Below are 20,904 nucleotides of genomic sequence, written 5' to 3'. Positions count from 1 at the left end.
ATGGGAACCTTTAAAGGACCATGTCCACGCTCTCTATTAGGTCCTGGGTGTCCTGTTCAGCCCCTACAATGTTGAAATCCAGAGAATGTCTCCCCCGGTGAAGCCCCTCCCCACGTAGTAGACAGTGGGAGAGATTGGAGAGTGATGGGGTCCGCCTAGCGGGCAGCGGCACCTCGCGCTGCTGCGCTCAAACGGAAAGCTGGGCGCTGACCTTGGTGCTGAAAAAGCCTATAGAGAAACATCAAGAGCAGCAAAGTCGACTTCAACTCGTCCGCTTTATTTCATCACAGCGCGCGTTTGTCTGTTGCTTTACCCTCGGCATTGGTTCGATTTCATTTCCCCCAGTTATTCTACAGATTAATATTCTGTTTCAGAAGTGAGCTCAGTTTGCCCGCGCGGAGAGATGGGAACGCATCCAGTGAACACGAAGAACGAGTTCGCTGTCATTCTGAAGAGAGGAACACACTACTTCTGATCTCTCTCTCTCTCTCTGTCTCTCTCTCTCTCATTATTCTGCAGGCGGCTTTTCCGTCGTTCCAGCGCATCAAGAGCTGAAGACCTTCGTTGGTTTTGTCTGATTTTGACTGATTTGTCTGGTTTTGGTCTGCGCGCGGTATGAACCACCGACTCAGTGACATGCTCTTGTAACGACAGCATCATCAAACAAAACACAGAAAACACAAAAAAACAAAGCGCAGCGAGGAATTACTGCATCCGAAGATGGATCCTCCGAAGGAACCCGGGTTCACTCCCAGTAAAGAGGGTCTGAAGCAGTTCGCCGGGAAGACCCTCGGACACATGTACAAGTAAGATGAGACAAGGCGTGCATGCAGTGTGAGAGGGGGTTAAAGCTCGTGAAGCACGCTTCTTGTAGCACTCAGTGAGCAAATCTCATAAAAAGGGGTCTAACAAATATAAACTTAACTCTTATTATAAATGTACGCACACAATTGTGTGTGTGTGTGTGTGTGTGTGTGAGAGAGAGAGAGAGAGAGAGAGAGAGAGAAAGACAGAATATTTGTAGTCCATTGACTGGAAACAGAACAGAGAAGACTGAACTGACTGAAGTGTAATGTTGGGAAAATGGAGAAATCAAAATTCCCGGAGTGGCGCCGTCTTAGAGCCCATCCAGAGGGGTCTTTAATAATTCACACACACACACACACACACACACACACACACACACACACACACTAATCAGCATGATCATCATCATCAAAATGCAAGAGAATACCTCTATTCCCGCCGTTTCAGACACATTTGATTGTTGTGGAGATTTTTTTCGATTTAAGCCATTTTTTTCAGCATTTGTACATTTCTAACAAAACGTGTGTCTTTTGCTTTAATTCTTAATTTAATTATTTTAAAATGTGTGGTTTTATAGTACGTCTCCAACACACAGCATCGAATATTAGCACTGAACCCAGACAAACGTCCATCAACGCATTCAGTTGTTCAGAAATCCACTGGCATTCCTCTGGATCAGTGTTTCCATAAATCATTCACTAAACATAAAATATGCAATTGATTGCAATGCGGCGTGAACGACAAAAAAGACAAAAAGTATTTCAGCATCGGAATTTCGTTTTGTAATCTAATTCCGCTATATTTAACCCCCCCCCTCTCTCTGTCTCACACACACACACACGTCTGCACATAGTCTTGGGTTTTCTTCTGCTGCTGTTTAACTCGTTCGCACGAGAAACTCTGCTCATATTGCGCAGAAGTGTCTGAGCTGAAATCTTTTTTTTTCTGGAGTTTTGGCTGAAATATGGTGGAGCTGCTCGAATGCAGATGAGGCTGAAGGTGAGAGAAATGCTGCAATGCGGTAGAACTGAGAACATCAGGCCTCAACGTCTCTCTCTCTCTCTCTCTCTCTTTCTCTCCCTCTCTCTCCCTCTCTCTCTCCCTCTCTCTCCGTACGTGATCTTTGAACAACCTCCCGTGACACTCACATTTACAGAAAACATGAGAAATAAAATTATACAAAGCAGAAGAGCAGTTTGAACCCGTAGCATTTTTCTTCTCGAAAGGTTAGCGGTCTAAGAAGGTCCCCGTTTTCAGTTTGTTCATCTCAGTAACCAGTAACCATTGACCCCAACAATAAGAAAAGCCCTAGACATAATAATAATAACAACAACAATTATAATAATAACAATAAATTAATAATAATAACAATAAATTAATAATAATAACAACAACAATAAGAAGAAGAACTTCTGAAGATATTTTGGTCTGAATGCGTTACTGATTAATGGACCCTTCTGCATCCGACTGATCATTGTTTTAAATGCTTCCAATAAAAATAACATATAAAAACATATTTGTTATTTTCCAAATTTATAAACCGCAAAAAATATTGCACATTCCATAAAACAAATTAAATGTAATAAAAATAAAATCGAAATAATAAAAATACACGTTTGTGTCTAACCTTAATATGTTTAGATTCAGGGTCTACTCTGCTCCAGATATTTCCTTTAATCTTTGCTTTATAAATAAATAAATATGGAATAGTATTAATAACAATAAATAATATCTGTACTATTTTATTGTTAATGTGTAGTATGAATATTTTGAATTATGAATACTCATATACTGTATATGTTAGATTTTTTATTTTTTGAATATTAATCGTCTCGTTGGTCCCGCGTATAGAGTCTTGGAGCGGCGTCAGAACCGAGGGGAGAGCATCGAGCTGACAGAGGATGGTCGTCCCGCCCCGAGCAGAGAGAAGAAACCCCCGCTGTGCGACTGCACGTGCTTCGGGCTCCCGCGCCGCTACATTATCGCCATCATGAGCGGCCTCGGTTTCTGCATCTCCTTCGGAATCCGCTGTAATCTGGGCGTGGCTATCGTCAGCATGGTCAACAACAGCACCATCCACCAGAACGGCAAAATCATCATCACAGAGGTGCGCGAGGCAGGAATTGTTAATGGGGCGGTGACGTCACGAAGGTGTTTCCCTCCCTTGTGCCGACCCAATATTTTAACTGGCACGCTCAGACGCAAGCGCACAAATACACAGCTGCGCAGTCACGCGCAAATTATACTGAAAATATTAATGGGTTTGATTGTCTTGATTCCAATGTGTCCAATGTGTACAGCACACAGCACAGATCAAACATGAGTTACCTGAATTACCAAATGAATGTGGTACAGTTAAATTGAAAGCAACAAAATAATGTTTTTAATTTGTGAATATAAAATGCCTAAATATATATATATATTTTTACAGAAAGCTAAGTTTAACTGGGATCCTGAGACTGTGGGGCTGATTCACGGCTCATTTTTCTGGGGTTACATAGTCACCCAAATCCCCGGTGGCTACATATCATCCAGACTCGCTGCCAACAGGTACAGGACACGATTTACTCTTTATACCCGTATTTACAGAGGTTGTCGCTTTTGCAGTGGTGTAATGTGATTATTTTAGCTGCATGTTTTATCAACCAATTTGCCATTTCAGACAGAATTTGTAGCAAAAATGTGTGCAGTTTTTGACGAACGCAAGATGAACGCCATGACTTATATACACACATAATCCAAAAAAGGAAAAACACCAGAGACACCCTTCATTTATTTATTATCCAGTAAAAATGCCCATTCAATCACTGAGATATTTCTGAATATTAATTAAATAAGCTAAAAGGCCTGTCAATAATTCCAAACCAATGATTTCCAAATATAGAATTAAAGAAAAGGTGAGAGCCAACACAACAGCACCGGAAATGATAACACATAGTTAATAGAAAACAAACAAACAAAATAAATAAATAAATCAATAAAATAAATAAATGTTTCCATTAAATAAAACTGTAGCTGGTGGCGTTTTCAGAGTAACGCACTGACAGCTCCTGAGCCAAGATTTCAGCCTCAGTGGATGTATTCGGATGTCCTTGGATCATTAAAAATACAAACACTTAACAGGAGTAGAAGAGTGTCCCAGAATGTGTGTGGAAAAACCCCCATATAACACTATATTAACATTGTTGTTATTGCAGTTATGTGTCTATGGTGTTTGGTTCCTGGAAATCAATAACATCAGGGAATTAAATAAATAAAAGTTTGTTTGCTACTAACATCATTTGCCTTTACCTAATCTTATTTAAATACAGCTAAGCTTTTTATATATCGATTTTTGATTTTGTATCTTCGTTTATTTAGTCTTGTTCCGTTCGTCTGTAGAGCCTTTAGTCTGTAACACATTCAGCAGCAGCTCGTACTGTTGGGTTTTGTGTGGAATGAAGACAGCAGGTGAATGGAGAATCTCGGCGGTGTGTTGGCGGTGTCTGGGCTCTGGGTCTTAGCCACTTGTTAATGAGCTCCCGCGGGGCGAGTGGCTGGGGATGTCGGGGAGGAGGGAGGAGGGTTAAAGGCCTGTCTCCTGCTCCTTATGTTACACATGGCGCTCTACAGGGCGGGAGACAGGTTATAGTGCCAGTCGCTGGGAAACAAATATAAATTAATAAATAAAAAATCACCGTCGCTTAAAACCATTGAGGAGAACCGATTAACTGAAACATTACTACAAACAAATTTGTCATTACGCAGACCACTGGCTTAGCTATCTTTCACAGTTTTAGGTTTATTCGTGTTAAAGGGTTATTTATATCCTGTGTCCGGAATTCCTATCGTTCTTTAGAACACTACAGTTATGTGCTGTTACCTCAGTGTTCATGACTCACTAAAACGTCATTAACTTATTATATCCAGAACAGTTCATTTACATTTATTAGGCTAGTTTTTGTTCCATATTTAGCTTTACATAATATCAATAAACATTTTTTCAAGTGATTCATTTTGACAATGTTTTCGAAACAGTTTTACGGAAATATGATGACTCTTGGGACGCTGTGCTTCAGAATACTGAGCACTAACGTTCGAATCATGAACCGATTGAATCGATTCTTGCTTTGAGTCCGCAGTATCATTTTTTTGTGGGTATGCCCGTTCTTAGTTAAGTAATTGTAATAAAATTTTAATTACTGTGGTTCACAGTTAAACATCACAAAATTATGAATTATTTCTACAAACCCAATTTATTTTATCTACATTATTTTTAGTTTTTGAAGAACTGCGATGTGCCCTTTAATAGCCAAGGTCACAGGAAATAATGCATAAAAACACAGGATATTACACAGGAGCCTAAACTACTCTCAAAAACATTTAAATAGAAGGACCCTACGTCACTGAAATTTTGGTAACCTCTGTTTGATAAATGTTCTGCAGCTTAGATTAAATAACGTCTTTCTTTCATAGCCGTATATATAATAAATAATTACATAATACAACGTACAAATTAAAACGTCATAAATACGTGGTTTCCTGTGTGCGCTCATGTGCTACATGAAACAAAAACACGTTTTTAGGTTCCACAGTGCTTTTAAATAATACAGAAGGAATATTTATTTTCCCTTTCTATTACCAGAGTAAATGTGGTGACTGGAATCTTATGAGGATACAGCCCATCTTCCTGTACAATGTTTAATTTTGGCATGTATTTGTATTGTTTAGAGTTTTTGGGGCAGCCATAGTTCTCACTTCGACCCTGAACATGTTCATCCCCTCAGCTGCTCGGGTCCATTACGGCTGCGTCATCTTCGTGAGGATATTACAAGGCCTGGTGGAGGTATATCCCCATTCTGTTACATAAACAGTGATATTTCAATAAAAATATTTGGACAGTACTCGTAATTTTCCTTTCGAGTCAATACCAGATAAAACCAATGCTAAACGTCACGTAGAGTTGTTTTGTAACATAAAAAGTTAATTTTACACTGATAATCAGTACAACATGGACCTTAACACGGACTTTAACCTGGGTGCTTTTCAAAGTGGTGTGAATTAAACCATCTGCTGGAATGCTTTTTGTCTGATAAAATACTCTGAGGAATTGTGACGTCATATGTGTCCTACAATACAATAGTACATTAACTGGTGAGAGTATAAAGGCACCGGCACACATAGGGGAACATTTCACTATTGCTTTCCCTGACACAGCTCTGAAAGCTAATGAAGGCTCGCCCATGGTTTAATTCCATCAAGAATCCATCTGCTCACGAAGCATTTCAGCCTGTTAAGGGTTTTATTTATTCAGCTGCCCATGGCCTTGATTCTGATTTATTGCAGCTTGAAATATATTCAGTTTTATAATTTTTGTAACTGTAAATATAGATATTTATACTTAAAGATTTATAGCTAACAGTAATATGTCAACAATAATATGTCTTTATTTGTATAGCACTTGTTTTTCCATAATCTTACTGACTGATTGATTGAATGATTTATTGATTTATAAACAACCCCAACGATTGCTTTTCTATTGTTTGTGGAATGCTACAGCAACATTTTAACAGACATAGTAAACCTGCACCAGCTGAGGTGAAAGTGATCTTAGAGGTTTGCAGTAGCGCATGCCTGAGACTAATAGGATTCTGACTGTGATAATAATCTTATTGTATAACAGGGAGTGACCTACCCGGCATGTCATGGAATCTGGAGTAAGTGGGCACCGCCCTTGGAGAGGAGTCGCTTGGCCACCACTTCCTTCTGTGGTAAGCGTAGACGAATATAGAAATGGTTCTCTCATATGAGACAAAGTATGTAATTTATTAGACATTATTTAGTTTGAGCAGTTTTTAAAAATTATAATAAATTAGATGTACACACGTCTAAAGCTATTTTAAAACGATCAGAACCTGCACCCAAAGGGTTCTGTTGCATCAGTGATGCAAAAATTGTGATTTTTTAAGTGTGGAAGTAGAGAAGAAGAAAAAATCCATCCACTTGTTGTTTCTTGCAATTACTTAATAGCATAATATGCAGGTGTACACTTAGGAAACATGCCTGTTGTTGACAAGTTCACTGGTGTATCTAATGCACAAATAGCTGCTAATGGAGAGGGCTGGAAAGGGCTCCTCTGAACTTATTTACATTTACGTTTACATTTATACTCAATGTTCCAGAGGACTTAATTTGGTACAAATCAAGCGCCTCTTTATTACTAACTGACACTGTAAACAAGGGTCTGTTGAGCATTCACCTCAGTCTCACCTCCGCTGCTATTTATTTCTACTCTTCTTGCTTTAATAGGCTCCTATGCTGGGGCTGTCATTGCCATGCCTTTGGCTGGGATCTTGGTGCAGTACACTGGCTGGTCTTCAGTGTTTTATGTCTATGGTAAGTGTTGTAATCTTAGAAGATGTCTAATCATTTCCTAAGCTATATAAGATATGAACAAGGAATCTTTCTGTATGTTCCAACTACTTTTTAGTATTTGAGAAATTAATAATGTGTTTGCTAAAAGGGGCATACTTAAGATGCACAAGTGATTACAGAGGGCATTCCAGTCTAAAACAGGCCTTAAAGATGTCATTTGCCATTTTATTAACAGAATGCAGTCAGTACTGTGTCCCTCAGGATTCGTGATTTTAGAATAGATCTTAAAACATTAGCAATACCAGTATGTCTGGATAGGAATCTTGACTGGTAATGTAGCCACTGATTTAGAGGCTGTTATCACAAATAAATGTGATAGTTGGCACGGTGGTGCAGCAGGTAGTGTCGCAGTCACACAGCTCCAGGGACCTGGAGGTTGTGGGTTCAAGTCCCGCTCTGGGTGACTGTCTGTGAGGAGTTTGGTGTGTTCTCTCTGTGTCTGCAGAGGTTTCCTCCGGGTGCTCTGGTTTCCTCCCACAGTTCAAAAACACACATTGGTCCATAGGTGTCAGTGTGTGAGTGAATGTGTGAGTGTGTGTCACCCTATGGCGCCCCCTCCAGGGTGTGTTCCTGCCTTGCGCCTTGTGATTCTGGGTAGGACCAACTGCAAATCTGAACTGGATAAGCGGTTACAGACAACGAATGAATGATAAATGTGATATTAAGCTTATTAGCAGTATTGTTAGGTATCTGGCTTCCTTTGATATTAGCAAGCTAGAGGTGTCCTCAAGTGACCACACCAAAGCCAGTGTAGTATTTCGATTTGCATCAGTCAGGGGGGTTTTTCTATACACATATATATATTTTTGCACGGAACATTATCAATTTGGTCTTACTGTACTTTGTAACGTTCAGTTCCAGTGTGTGCAGCAGAGCAGTAATTGTAGAGTGGACTTGGTATCTAACACTCTAACACTATATTGATTTTTCCCCTACAGTTTCCACGAGTCTGTCCTCTGTGCTGACACTGGATGTGCCCATCATAGAAGCGCACTGAAATGATTCTAATGATTTTTTAAATTTGCTTAAATAATATATGTACTGTTTAATACGATATATGGGCATCCAGTCAAATAACATTTGTTGATTTAGTGAAATAAGTAAATAATGTTTACAGAGAACACACTTCTCCATATTTAAATACACAATGTAACAAGAAAGAAACCAACAACAACAGAATAGAACACTATCTGTGGTCTATAAAAAGGTCATAGTACATTTTGCATGTGTTATGTAAAACTCACAACATATTATTTTCCATTAGATTATGGAGACAACGTGTATTTAGACTTTTTATTTTGAATGTTTGCATATGATAGTTTAGTCAGTAGATTTTCACGCTCTTTTTCTGCTCTGACTTCTCTCTCTTCAGGGAGCTTTGGCCTTGTATGGTACATGTTCTGGATCTTAGTGTCCTATGAAAGTCCAGCAGAGCATCCCACCATCACTGATGAAGAACGCTGCTATATCGAGGAGAGCATTGGAGAGAGTGCCAAGCTGCTGGGCCCTGCAGAGGTTAGAGACATTGCAGTGGACAAACAATCAAATCAATGACCCAGAACAAAAGTCTTTGCACCATTCTGAATACTTATAAAGAGATTATTATGAAGTAACTGGGTGAGAACATGCTAATTCTAACATGCTAAATTAGTTACTGTGTGAGCTAGCTAGCAGGTAGCACTTCAGGTCTGTGGTAAACAACTTTTACTGTAATAAAAGGGTTGTTTTTGAAGCAGTGTAGTAACTGACAGATGTTTTGCTGGAGTTTACTTTGTGCAGTGCAGTACCTTCAGTAAAAGTGGCTCAGCTAAAATTCCTTATTAAAAACCTAAGGCTAAGACCTGGTTTGAATGCAACATGTGGCATTTTATAAATATCTCAGTCGTGGTAAAACATAATCACAATACTTCCATTTCTTTATGCACTGTTGGATGAGGAACTGTTTTGTGAGTCTAGAATATTTTTCCTAAACTGATGCCATGAGCTGAAAATAGCTCTACATTTCAGCAGTTTGGTGCATAGTGTTCGTTTTGGCCTGGAGCCAAGTTGATTTCAATACCATTAGATTTCAGGCCAAAAAAGTTTGTGAGTGACGCAGAATCAAAAAGATTTTCGACTTAAAAGTTCCAAGCTTCCCCCAGATTGATCTCTTTGATGAAGAAGTGTAAGCAAATCCTACGGCCTTCTTATTTTGATCTCTTCTCCCCTGAGTGTTCTCTCTCCTCTATATCTCTTCCTCACTCTCAGCCTTCACTCATGCTTAAATTACTGTAATGAGCAAGTCTTCCTCAATCTTACACTAAACCTAAGGGGCTTTGGGATCTTCCACGTTAAGGAAATGATGCTTTCAATGTGTCTCAGACTGGATAACACATGATGCGTTATGTTTTAAATCTGGTTTGATGGCTTCAGTTAAACCAACATGCAGTTTAACAGGGTATAGGCCGATAGTGGACAAAGTACTGAAATCCTGTGCTTGAGTAAAAAGCCTCTTGGTTACTCAGTTAATATTTCTACTTCAGAAATTCCAAATCATTAGTTTGTTAAAGTGTAAAAAGTAGAGCTTCAACAGATTAGAACTGCATCATTGTATAGAAATTTCCAAGTAACAGAAATCTATTAGATTCATTATTTATGAACTTGTTGTTTGATGTCTGGCAGCACGGTGGTGTAGCAGGAAGTGTCGCAGTCACACAGCTCCAGGGTCCTGGAGGTTGTGGGTTCAATTCCCGCTCCGGGTGACTGTCTGTGAGGAGTGCGTGTGTTCTCCCTGTGTCTGTGTGGGTTTCCTCCGGGTGCTCCGGTTTCCTCCCACAGAACAAAAACATTGGTACAACGTTGGTAGGTTGACTGGCGACTCAAAAAAAGTGTCCGTAGGTGTGTGTGTGTCTGTCTTGGCCTGTAAAGGACTGGCGCCCCCTCCAGGGTGTATTCCTGCCTTGTGTGCAATGATTCCAGGTAGGCTCTGGACCCACCGCGACCCTGAACTGGATAAGGGTTACAGACAATGAATGAATGAATGAATGTTTGATGTCTGTTTGAGACATATTGTATAACATTGGAGTCATGTTAGGACTGGTTTAAAAAGCTGCATTAGCTGGTGTGACGTGCTAGCCTTCACCCTCCCAGCTTGTTTGCGTTGTGTGTTTAGCGGACATTATCAAACAGGAGAGATTGGCAGTGCCTACATTGGGGCATCGGTTTGCCTAAATTTGAAATTAGTGGTTCAGTCTGAAACAAGATCCTACATCACATTTTAAACTATCCATCTTTCTCCTATCAGAGTGTAGAGTATCAGTACATTATTGATTTTGAAATGTAGTGAAAGTAGAACATTCAGAAAAATAGCTGAGAGCTATGTAAAAATACATTACATTCACATGAGTCATTACAGCATTCTCTGTGGACATTTTAGAAAGGATTTCTTTTTTGCACTGTGGCTTTATATATGAATGAATCATGAGTCCATTTGTTGTCATTTGTTGTGCATTTTCAAACACTGTAGTCATTTAGTTTCAGCAAATACAGCTGCCATTTAAAACCTGGCTTTTACTGAAATGTCACCTTCTCTCCAGCAACAAGAGGTGTTTTCGTGCCAGAATATATCGACTAGATCTCAACAAAGTTTCCTATCAGAACCAGATTTAGCAGTGAGAGCGACCTGTCTTAATTTAAAATGATTGTGCCTGCTTAAATGTCAAGCTCTTATTTTGACCAGTGGCAGGAGACTCATGTGTTAACCCCTTTTTAAAATCTTTTTGCCTGGGCCTCACAGAAATTCAAGACACCCTGGAGAAAGTTCTTCACCTCCATGCCTGTCTATGCAATCATAGTGGCCAACTTCTGCAGGAGCTGGACCTTCTATCTGCTGCTCATCAGCCAGCCGGCGTACTTCGAGGAGGTGTTCGGATTTGAGATAAGCAAGGCAAGTCTGTTCGGTTTCCTGAGATAATGTTGGTTTGGGCAATCGTGGTCAAAAATATTGTATTTATTATTCTAATTAAAAATGAGTACATATTCTCCACAAACTAAGAAACAGCAGAGTGCTGTTTAATGTAATGCACAGTTACTTTTAATTGTGAATTTTAACCATAGCTTGTGCCTGTGCATTGTTTAAGTTCAGAGAGGCTCATGAGTTTTGAGGACTCATTTGAGCTGAGTTGGTATGTCCAGGTTTGTCAATCTGCTTCCAGTCAAAATGAGTTAACAAAGTTGTGACCTTCATCATCCCCAAAGGTGTTAGCTTGTACAATGAATAATTCATTGGTTCTTTGTCACCTAACCCAGCATTAGCATCTCATGTAATTACTTTCACTTCATCTTCAAGTGTAAGTTTAAAACTTGTATGATAATTATTTTTGTTACACTGATTTGTTATGGATTTGCTGGTCATGCAGCTCTACTGAATGCAGTAATCATTGGATTTGATGTCAACATTGGGCTCATTCCAGTGAATGTTATAATGTGGTTTGATGACCATCCAGATAAAAGGTTTTAGGGAAAATCGATTCAAATACTGGTCTAATGAATTAAGAAAACCAGAGATGTTTGATGACTTTTAAACTTGTTTTCCTACTATAGTGATGTGAGATATCAGAGTCCACCCTTTATTTGCAGGGGAAATATTTAATTAAGCTAATATTTCTGGAGCCAGCTATTTGGGAACGCATAGTCCTTCGCAGGGCGACACACAGTCACACACTCACTGACACCTATGGACACTTTTGAGTCACCAATCCACCTACAAATTGTGTTGGACCATGGGAGGGAACCAGAGCACCCGGAGGAAACCCACGCCGATAAGAGGTAGAAGCCTGGAGCCTGGAGCTGTGCGGTTACCTGCTATGCCACTGTGCCACCCCAATGGGACTCCAGTTGAACAACATTTCAAAACCTTGTAGACCACCAAAACTCTCTTCATCAGCTAAACAATACACAATGCTTTGATATTTAGGAGATTATATGGAAAAATCAGGGTCCACCTTTACGCCAGATCTGATCAAATCATCCTTTCACTGTGAGAAGAGAAGCCAACACTTGTCAACAAGCCATTGCTGGGAAAAGAAGCTAGACCAAAAAAATCTGCCGTTTTTAGAGCAATGGACTTAGAGCCAAGACCTTAAAATGTTGACATGGAGCTTCTAAGACCAAATTTAAAACTGGCTTGAAGTTAAGTAAATGAAGTGTGTTCTTTGACTTTGACACAGTACTGCAGATCAGATTTTTCTGTCAGAATTCAGTACACTGTACTGAAATACATTTATTATCTCTTACAGCTGGAGGTGTAGCTTTGAGTTCTAATGGACAGTACCTTCAAGTTGTTTACTTACTGAATTAGTTACACACCTTCATTCTACAGGTTGGCATGCTGTCAGCTCTTCCGCATTTGGTGATGACCATCATTGTGCCCATTGGAGGGCAAATAGCAGATTTCCTGCGCAGTAAGAACCTTATGTCCACCACCAATGTCAGGAAGATCATGAACTGTGGAGGTGAGTGCCATTTACTGCAAGGTTAGACTATCCTTTTGGGTGCATTGCACTGATCTTGGAATATTTTGGAGTAAATGTGTCATAATTAACATGACATATTGACTCTCATTAGCAACCAAACTGTCAAGCAGAATTTTATATTATAAAATTAGCTTTTAAAAGCATCATGTCAGCTTTGTCAAAATGTGAAAAGTTTATTTGAACTATTATTCTCAGTAAATCAATAAGTAAAGATTTCTGTTGCTTGCAGGCTTTGGGATGGAGGCCACTCTTCTTCTCATAGTGGGATACTCTCACAGTAAAGGAATGGCCATCTCTTTCTTAGTTCTAGCTGTGGGTTTCAGTGGCTTTGCAATATCAGGTGAGTCAGCTTTAAGTATGTTTTTCTACATCTGATGTTGATACAGCTCAGAAACTGCATCTTTCATTTCATAGATGAACTACCCTGGACATGATCGTCTGTTACATTAGTAACAGACATTAGTCTGGACTAATAGGCTGAGGCCTTGCCATTTAAGGGGTAAAATATTGTGTTTAACACTGTGTTCTAGGGAAAAGATTTAATTAACTTAGAAAAAGAACCTAATGTAGAAATGGTTCTTCACACCCACACATTATATTTAAAAAAACATTCGCTTAAATGTTCTTTAGACAAACAAAATTGATTTTGTAGCAGCACAAAAAAGAACCCTATATTTGGACATCGAGTATCGTATGACATCTACTGTGTTTTGTCTCATTCTGTGACTTATAAGAGAAAGACCCAGATTTCTTCCAAAAAGAAAAAAAGAAAATGCTACAACTGGTCTTAGCTAAGGCTTGGTTTCTGTGCAGTATTCTCCCAGCGTTCTAAAGCACTCTCCCTGCAGCTGGAGACGAGTGTTTCTGCTTCTCTCGTTAAATAATTCATCCTCCCTTTCCCCAGAGAGCTGCCTTACTGCCGGCACAGGCAGACACAGCCCACAGAACAGGAGGTGGGGAGCTCCTCAGCTCCACAAGATGGCTGCCACTGGGTCTATTTTTAGTATGATTCTCCAGCAGAATGTCAGAGTTACTGAAAATTCCACACCCTAGAGTGGGAGAAAATGTAGCACGCACAGAAGTGTGCTGCGAATATTGTGCGACTGGTAGTGGTACATCTGATCAATTTATTTCCAATCAGTTCAGAAAGTGACATCATTTTATTTGGGAACCTGATTTATGACACATTAATAACTTAGTGTGGCCGCTTTTAATACTATTTTGAGAAAGCAGAATTACTTATAAATATAAGGTAGTAAAGCAAATATAACATCTACTGTCTTCATTGTTCATTCAGTATCTTACTCATCAGTGTTTCTATTATCAGTTCTACAAATCTTAAACTAAAATAACCCAAAATACGTTTTTGGACAATGGATTTTTATTTACATGCTATTATACGGCATTCCAGCATAAGTCAAGTGTTGTAATATAGTTAGTATTTGACGTTGGATAGAATTTACAATTTTATATTGTATAATGTTTTCCTTAACCAGCATGCCAATTTAGTTAATGCTGACTGATGTAGTCAACTAGTCAGAGATGTATGCTCTATTTAATACAACCAAGCTAGCATTACTATAACTCTTAAAATTGATACCAGTGGAATGTTTTTACCCTTGCAGCTAAAGAGAAGACGCTAAACTTGGAAAAAAATGAATCTAAATAACTACTTTGCTAAGATTTAGCTTGCATTCGTGAGTCATTTCTGTCATTGACCATTCATTTATAATACTGATGATATGAATTTAGATGGCTGCAATATATTTAGTTTTTAAGCAATAATAATAGCTATCAGACTTTCCTGTTTTTACCAGGTAATTACCAAATAAAGCAAAGCAGTTTTACCCTTTCCATGAAAACATGGCTTTCCCAATGTTTCTAGAAAGCTAGAATGAGAGTGTGCAAGCTTTTATATATATATATATATATATATATACTCAAACAAAACCATTTAGAGACCTTAGGAGTGAGCCCTGAGTGAATATAGACATCACAAAGAAAACAGTAATGAATGATGTGCACTAAATTGAGTGAAAACATCTGTCTTATCTTCTCTTCTTCTAAGGTTTCAATGTCAATCACCTGGACATTGCTCCCCGTTATGCTAGTATTCTCATGGGCATCTCAAATGGAGTGGGGACCTTATCAGGCATGGTGTGTCCTCTAATTGTGGGTGCTATGACCAAAAACAAGGTAAGAATGTGGCTTTTGATTTCTGACATTTTATATGGAGTGAGGAATATAGTATGAAAAACGGTGACATCCTGTTTGTTGGCATGATTTGACTGGCATAGTGGCAGACTCCATATTGCTATTTCTCTTTGTTGTGGGACTGATGGTGCTGTTGTTACGTTCAGCACCTTGTTATTATGACAGTAACCCCTTGTTAAAAAATGGCAGTGTCTGATTTGAATGGCAAGGGCAGTTGTCAGCTGTTGATGACGTTGTGATGCAGTTTGCTTGTGAAGAGCTTAATAAGACACTGTGATAGTTTGAGGATGTTTACAGCTTGTACTTTGATCTAGGGCTTGATGGATGTTTTGGCACTATACACCTTGTTTTTAAAAAGCTATACATCTAATGATTGAAGAAAATCAGCTCATATTTGTGATCATCTCATAAAATGTTGGTGGTTTCTTGCCTATGTGAAATTGTCCAGAAGTGTGAGTGTGTGTTCAGGGTGTGTTCCTGCCATGTGTCTAACAGTTGAACAAAAGGAATGGAACAGAAGTTGAATTTAACCCTCTGAAGTTGTTACTGTTTTTAATTAGTGTCAAGGTACTCCAGGTCTCAGCTGTTTTGCACTATGAGTGAAATGAGGTTTTTTTAAATTCACTGCTGTGGCATCCTGTGGTTAACAAATGTGGCGGATAAGGAATGAAATGCATACAGAGGGCCTGCAGCTTGAGTAGCTACTGTTGTCATACATAAGTGAAAATGTATAGTTGTAGTTTGTTAAAGAGTTAAAATTCTTTGAAGCATGGATGGAGCAACATTTATATTCTGACTTCATGATTAAAAGGATCCTGGGATTGTTAGGGTTAATTTTTATACAGTACTAAACATTAGTCTTGGAACATTCAACCCCTTTAACAGCAACCTATAGTAATATAGTAAGAGGTTTTATTTACCCATAAATTAAATATACATGTTCTGTTTATTTTATTACTAGCATTTCAGTAATTTTACAAGTTGTTGTAATATTCATTACTTCATGTTATAGATATTGATATTAGTACTGTAATATACCCATTCACTAATTTCTACGCTTTCTTGATCTTTAAATGGTTAGGTACCATGCACACACACGATGTGCACTTAATTACAGACTGAAATTACAGCAAAACGTAAAGGTATTACAGCTGTAAAATGCAAACTTACTCCTTTCCAGCTTGGTTTCTGCATCTCACATCAACTGACTGTGCATCATACTGACCATTTAAATACATCTAACAGGTCAGAAATTAAATTAAAGCAAATAAATAAGCATTGTATAAAAGTGATACCAAATAATTTCAGCAGAACCACTGCCCTGGTTTGGGAAAGAACTCTAATGTTACAAAACTTGTTGCATGTGCAATAACTACTACAACTAGGAAGTTGGCATGTTATTTTATGGATAACAACAACATGCTACTATTTTATTATGAAGTTAAGAGTCACGTTACTGATCTGTTACCCTCTTTAAAAACGGTGGCACATAGTCCTTTAATCAATTCCAAAACTAGCTTTGGTTTTTGAGAGAACGTTACAACAGATGTTTCTTCAGAAAGAAAAAAAAACACTTTTGAAATGAGGTGAATGGTGAGATATTAGTGGCTTGAAGAACCTGACAGTAGTGTAAATGGAAAGCGTCTTTACTACTTTAATAGAATCTTAATGGTCTTCATTCTCATACAGCTTTTTAATAGTTCTGTAAAACTCAGTAGGGAATATATTTCTTCTGTTGTGTTGCACAAAGATATATTCTTTTTAGAAGCCAGCTATCCACTGAAAGGTCCTTTAGTAGCCAAATGTGATCATTTTATGCCATTGCTCCTATATATTTTTTGCTGTTTGTAGTTGTTGACAAGCTTGGAATTCATTGTGTTTTTTTTAATAAATTGAAAGCTGATTTCTTTTCTCTTCAGACCAGAGAAGAATGGCAGTATGTGTTCCTCATAGCTTCTCTGGTGCACTATGGTGGTGTGGTCTTCTATGGTATCTTTGCTTCGGGAGAGAAGCAGCCATGGGCGGACCCGGAGCTGACGAGCGAAGAAAAGTGTGGCTTTATTGATGAGGATGAGCTGGCCGAAGAGACCGGTGATATCACTCAGAGCTATGGGGCCCTGGGCGGTCCGGCGAAAACGTACGGGGCTACCACACAGATGAACGGAGGATGGCCTGACGGATGGGAGAAAAGAGAAGAATATGTTCAAGAGGGAGCAGAGGAGGGAGGGTATGGATACAGGCAGGGTGGGGATTACTCCTAGACCACACACACTAACTAGCACACTCCAAAATATTACATACACACCCACACACATCAACACTGTAGACTTATTTTGTAGTGTTTGTGAGTTCTAATGAAACAGAGTGCAAAACTACTTATGAAGTTGTATAAAGTAAAATAAAAAACACATTGTCATATGTTTGCACAAATTAAAATAATCAAAAACTAAAATATTAAAATCTTATAGAAGAATATTAAACAATATATATATATACAGAGAGAGTGAATACTTAAATCTACAGAAAGATGTAATACATATCAAATTGGCAGACTGTAAATGTAAATTATCTATGTAATAATGAACAAGAGTGAATTTATTTCAAGTGCAATCATGTGTAATGTTGTGAAGCTGATATTTTCACCTCATCATTCTGTAGGGTTAGTTAAGCTGCTGGTGTTCAGAACCACCATGGCCTCATGAAGGCTTGAATAACAAATCTATATAGAGCCAAAACCAGCCACAGAACCCTGTAAACCTGAAACTTATTTTCAGATTGCACTGCGAGAGCCGTAATGTGTAACTGCACAAAACCATGAGTCTGTTTCTAATCCATGATGTGTTACTCATTCATCGTAGATGTAATGTTTCTGTGAGACTAAAGGGGATTTGGGTCTTTGACACTGTATTTAGGAGCACATCTATTGAACAGTTTTTTTTAGGCGAGAAGGCTTGAGGTGGAAGGTCGAGAGCCAAGCAAACCCAAAAATGATCAGTGTGTTACTGAGTGTCCGAGTCCTTGTTGGATTCCCAAAAATTTGGCTACATTTACATTACAAGCCTCATGCTGAATAATGATTTTTTGCTCCTAACTTTCTAATTAAGGGGTTCACAGACATGTAGGAGACTTTTATGTGAGGAAATCATGCCCTGAAGTGATCCTCATATGCACAACCCTTTTGTTCAGCTTGGGTATTGAAATGAGACAAGGATACAAAGTGTCATTGATGCAGAGCACAAAAGCACCCTCTTATGGAGCAGCCCATAAATGTGAGTATGTGAGAAAAACCATGAGAGTGAGTCAATGAGTGAGTATGTGTGTGTTATTAAGAGCAATTGAAGCCAAATTTTACAGTTACAGGACAAAACAATCACACACACACACACACACACACACACACATATATATGTGTGTAAAATTTGGCTTCAATTGCTCTTAATTAAGGCGGCACGGTAGTGTTGCAGTCACACAGCTCCAGGGACCTGGAGGTTGTGGGTTCGATTCCCGCTCCGGGTGACTGTCTGTGAGGAGTTTGTGTGTTCTCCTAGTGTCCGCGTGGGTTTCCTCTGGGTGCTCCGGTTTCCTCCCACAGTCCAAAAACACACGTTGGTAGGTGGATTGGCGACTCAAAAGTGTCCGTAGGTGTGAGTGAATGTGTGTGTGTGTGTGTGTGTGTGTGTGTGTGTGTTGCCCTGTGAAGGACTGGCGCCCCCTCCAGGGTGTATTCCCGCCTTGCGCCCAATGATTCCAGGTAGGCTCTGGACCCACCGCGACCCTGAACTGGATAAGTGTTACAGATAATGAATGAATGAATGAATGAATGCTCTTAATTACACTCACATACTCACTCATTGACTCATTAAATATATATATATATATTCAATCTAGGACCACATATGAAATACTGAATATGAAATGATCAGATCTGAGTACCACATTAAGATGGAATTCAGATTTGGGTCATCAAAGCCTGGTAATGTGAATGTAGCCTTTGCAGGTATTAATTGAATCTCTTAAGAGCTTTCTTAAGGACTGCAGAAATAAATAAAAGAACTCTTGATTTTGGAAGGGAATTTGTGAAGAATAGCATTAGTAGAAAATGAATAAACATACAAAAAAAAAGCACAAGGTGTCAATCAAAAAGACCCAATTCTTCGGTTCCTTCTGTTTTCAGAAGTTAACACCATGCCATCTTGACGTCCGTGAATGTTAGTTATGCATGGATCAGATCTTTTGTTTTGAAATTGAATTCTTAAAAAAAACAAAAAAAAATGCCTCCATTCCCCTTTATTTATAATTTTATCATTTTCTTTGCACAGTTAACCAAAGGTTATGAGTAGATTTGGGTCTTAGCAGGGTCTGGTGTGGGGGCAGGGAGATCCTGTAAGGAGAACACAGAGCTACCTGCTTTAAGGGCTCTTACAGCCTCAGCAGGCGCTGACCATATTCAATGTACAAAGCAATAAATCCATGGAAACGATCATCAGTTCAATCAATACAAACGAGAAATATGTACGTAACACATAAGCACATTTAACTGTAGTAATTTTTGGTTCACGTTGTGTTTTTGTGATGACAATAAAAAAAAAACAACAAATATAAACTTCTTGTTAAAATATGTATAAATATATATATATAGATATATATATATATAAATAGACTTAGCAAGAGTCCAGTGCAGATCTCTTTGATGTAAAGAGCGTTTGTACTGGGCCCACTCACCAGAAGAGAATGATTCTTAAGTGCCACCTGCACCAGTTCCTGTGTGAACCTCTCATCACGGTTCTTGCGTCTGCGGGTGGCCGCACCTCTGTAGTTGTCCTGTATGGTTGCCAGTGGTTGCTTTTTTGAGAGTATGTTGTTGTGAGATATGTTTTATGCACCCTCCCCCTCACAAAAGCCCCCTTTTTTGACTTCCCTTTTGTTTCTCGTCTGTGTTCTGTCAGTGGCTTGAGACCTACGCCCCCTCCCTCTCCCTCTCTGCCCTGTAGTCTCCTCTCGCACTCCCACTACTGTTGCAATATTCAGTGGCGCAAAGGGTCATTTACAAAGGTATTCAAACATGCACAAAATGACAGTTATTAGCCATGACGTTACGGTACCATAATCCTTTTTTTGTGCCTCTGAGTAAAGTTTAAAGTGTGATTCTTTTGCTGTGTTACCTGTAAATGGAGAGGTTTGTTGATGTCAAAATGAAATGCTCTATATATCCTTTTTATATAAAACAGTGACAAAATTTTGAACCAGTGTGTGCTTCTAATTTAACTCCTATCTATCTATCTATCTATCTATCTATCTATCTATCTATCTATCTATCTAACTAGGTATCAAAGTAGCTATCAAGGTATCAAAGTATCTATCTATCTATCTATCTAACTAACTAGGTATCAAAGTAGCTATCAAAGTAGTAATTAAATAAACAAAATGAATATTAGAAAAGGAATTCAGACAGCACCAATTAATTTAATTAATATCTTTTGTATTTTGTTGTTGGAGTCTCTGAAAGACCTACACTCAGAAATGATTAGCTTCATTCAGCGCTGTCGTTCAGGTTTGGCACAGGCTTCAAGGTTATGGGAGTCCCTCTAATATTAACACCCTCTATAAATTTTCACTGAGATCCAAGCAAGGCCGTCCATGCACCTCCACCTACCATTTTAGAACCAGGTCTCGGGTTGTTTTTGTTTTTTTACACATGGTGATTTCCCTTTTATCTATCTATAATGTAGTGGTAGATGTCACCCTTATCTTTTCCTGATGAAATGTATGTTGTACATTGTCTACTAAATGTTTCAAGTAACAGGATTGTAGTTGTGCTGTTGTGTTAATGTATTTTATTGGTTATCTATGCTGCCTAAATAGCAAAACTCTCACCCTGGTCTTATCTATAGTGAAATCAATGGGCTGGTCCCTAGAGCTCTACAGCCCCTACTGACCCTGCTAACCTCTTAATGGA

The 20,904-nt window shown here is 38.8% G+C and overlaps 1 protein-coding gene across 1 annotated transcript; it reads left to right on the top strand.

The window, feature by feature from the left end:
• The first annotated feature begins 258 nt into the window (after window positions 1-258).
• LOC136677179 (vesicular glutamate transporter 2.1) lies at window positions 259-20,174 on the top strand. The gene is made up of 12 exons (XM_066654627.1): window positions 259-806; window positions 2,659-2,914; window positions 3,239-3,357; window positions 5,518-5,632; window positions 6,470-6,557; window positions 7,096-7,182; window positions 8,594-8,736; window positions 10,997-11,146; window positions 12,581-12,713; window positions 12,964-13,074; window positions 14,803-14,930; window positions 16,868-20,174. Exons 1-12 carry the CDS (start codon window positions 721-723, stop codon window positions 17,207-17,209), a joined length of 1,758 nt encoding a protein of 585 aa, XP_066510724.1. The 5' UTR covers window positions 259-720; the 3' UTR covers window positions 17,210-20,174.
• The last annotated feature ends 730 nt before the right edge of the window (window positions 20,175-20,904 follow it).

This window comes from Hoplias malabaricus, chromosome X2, assembly GCF_029633855.1.
Source record: "Hoplias malabaricus isolate fHopMal1 chromosome X2, fHopMal1.hap1, whole genome shotgun sequence".
NCBI lineage: Eukaryota > Metazoa > Chordata > Actinopteri > Characiformes > Erythrinidae > Hoplias > Hoplias malabaricus.
Note: the sequence above shows the minus strand (reverse complement) of the source record. Positions and strands in the feature narration are given on the sequence as shown.

Bases quoted from the DNA above. Each gene is read 5' to 3' on its own strand.
- LOC136677179 (XM_066654627.1), top strand. From the start codon at position 721: ATGGATCCTCCGAAGGAACCCGGGTTCACTCCCAGTAAAGAGGGTCTG. The intron at 2,915-3,238 runs GTGCGCGAGGCA...ATATTTTTACAG, and splicing joins GCAAAATCATCATCACAGAG to AAAGCTAAGTTTAACTGGGA. The intron at 13,075-14,802 runs GTGAGTCAGCTT...TCTTCTTCTAAG, and splicing joins CAGTGGCTTTGCAATATCAG to GTTTCAATGTCAATCACCTG.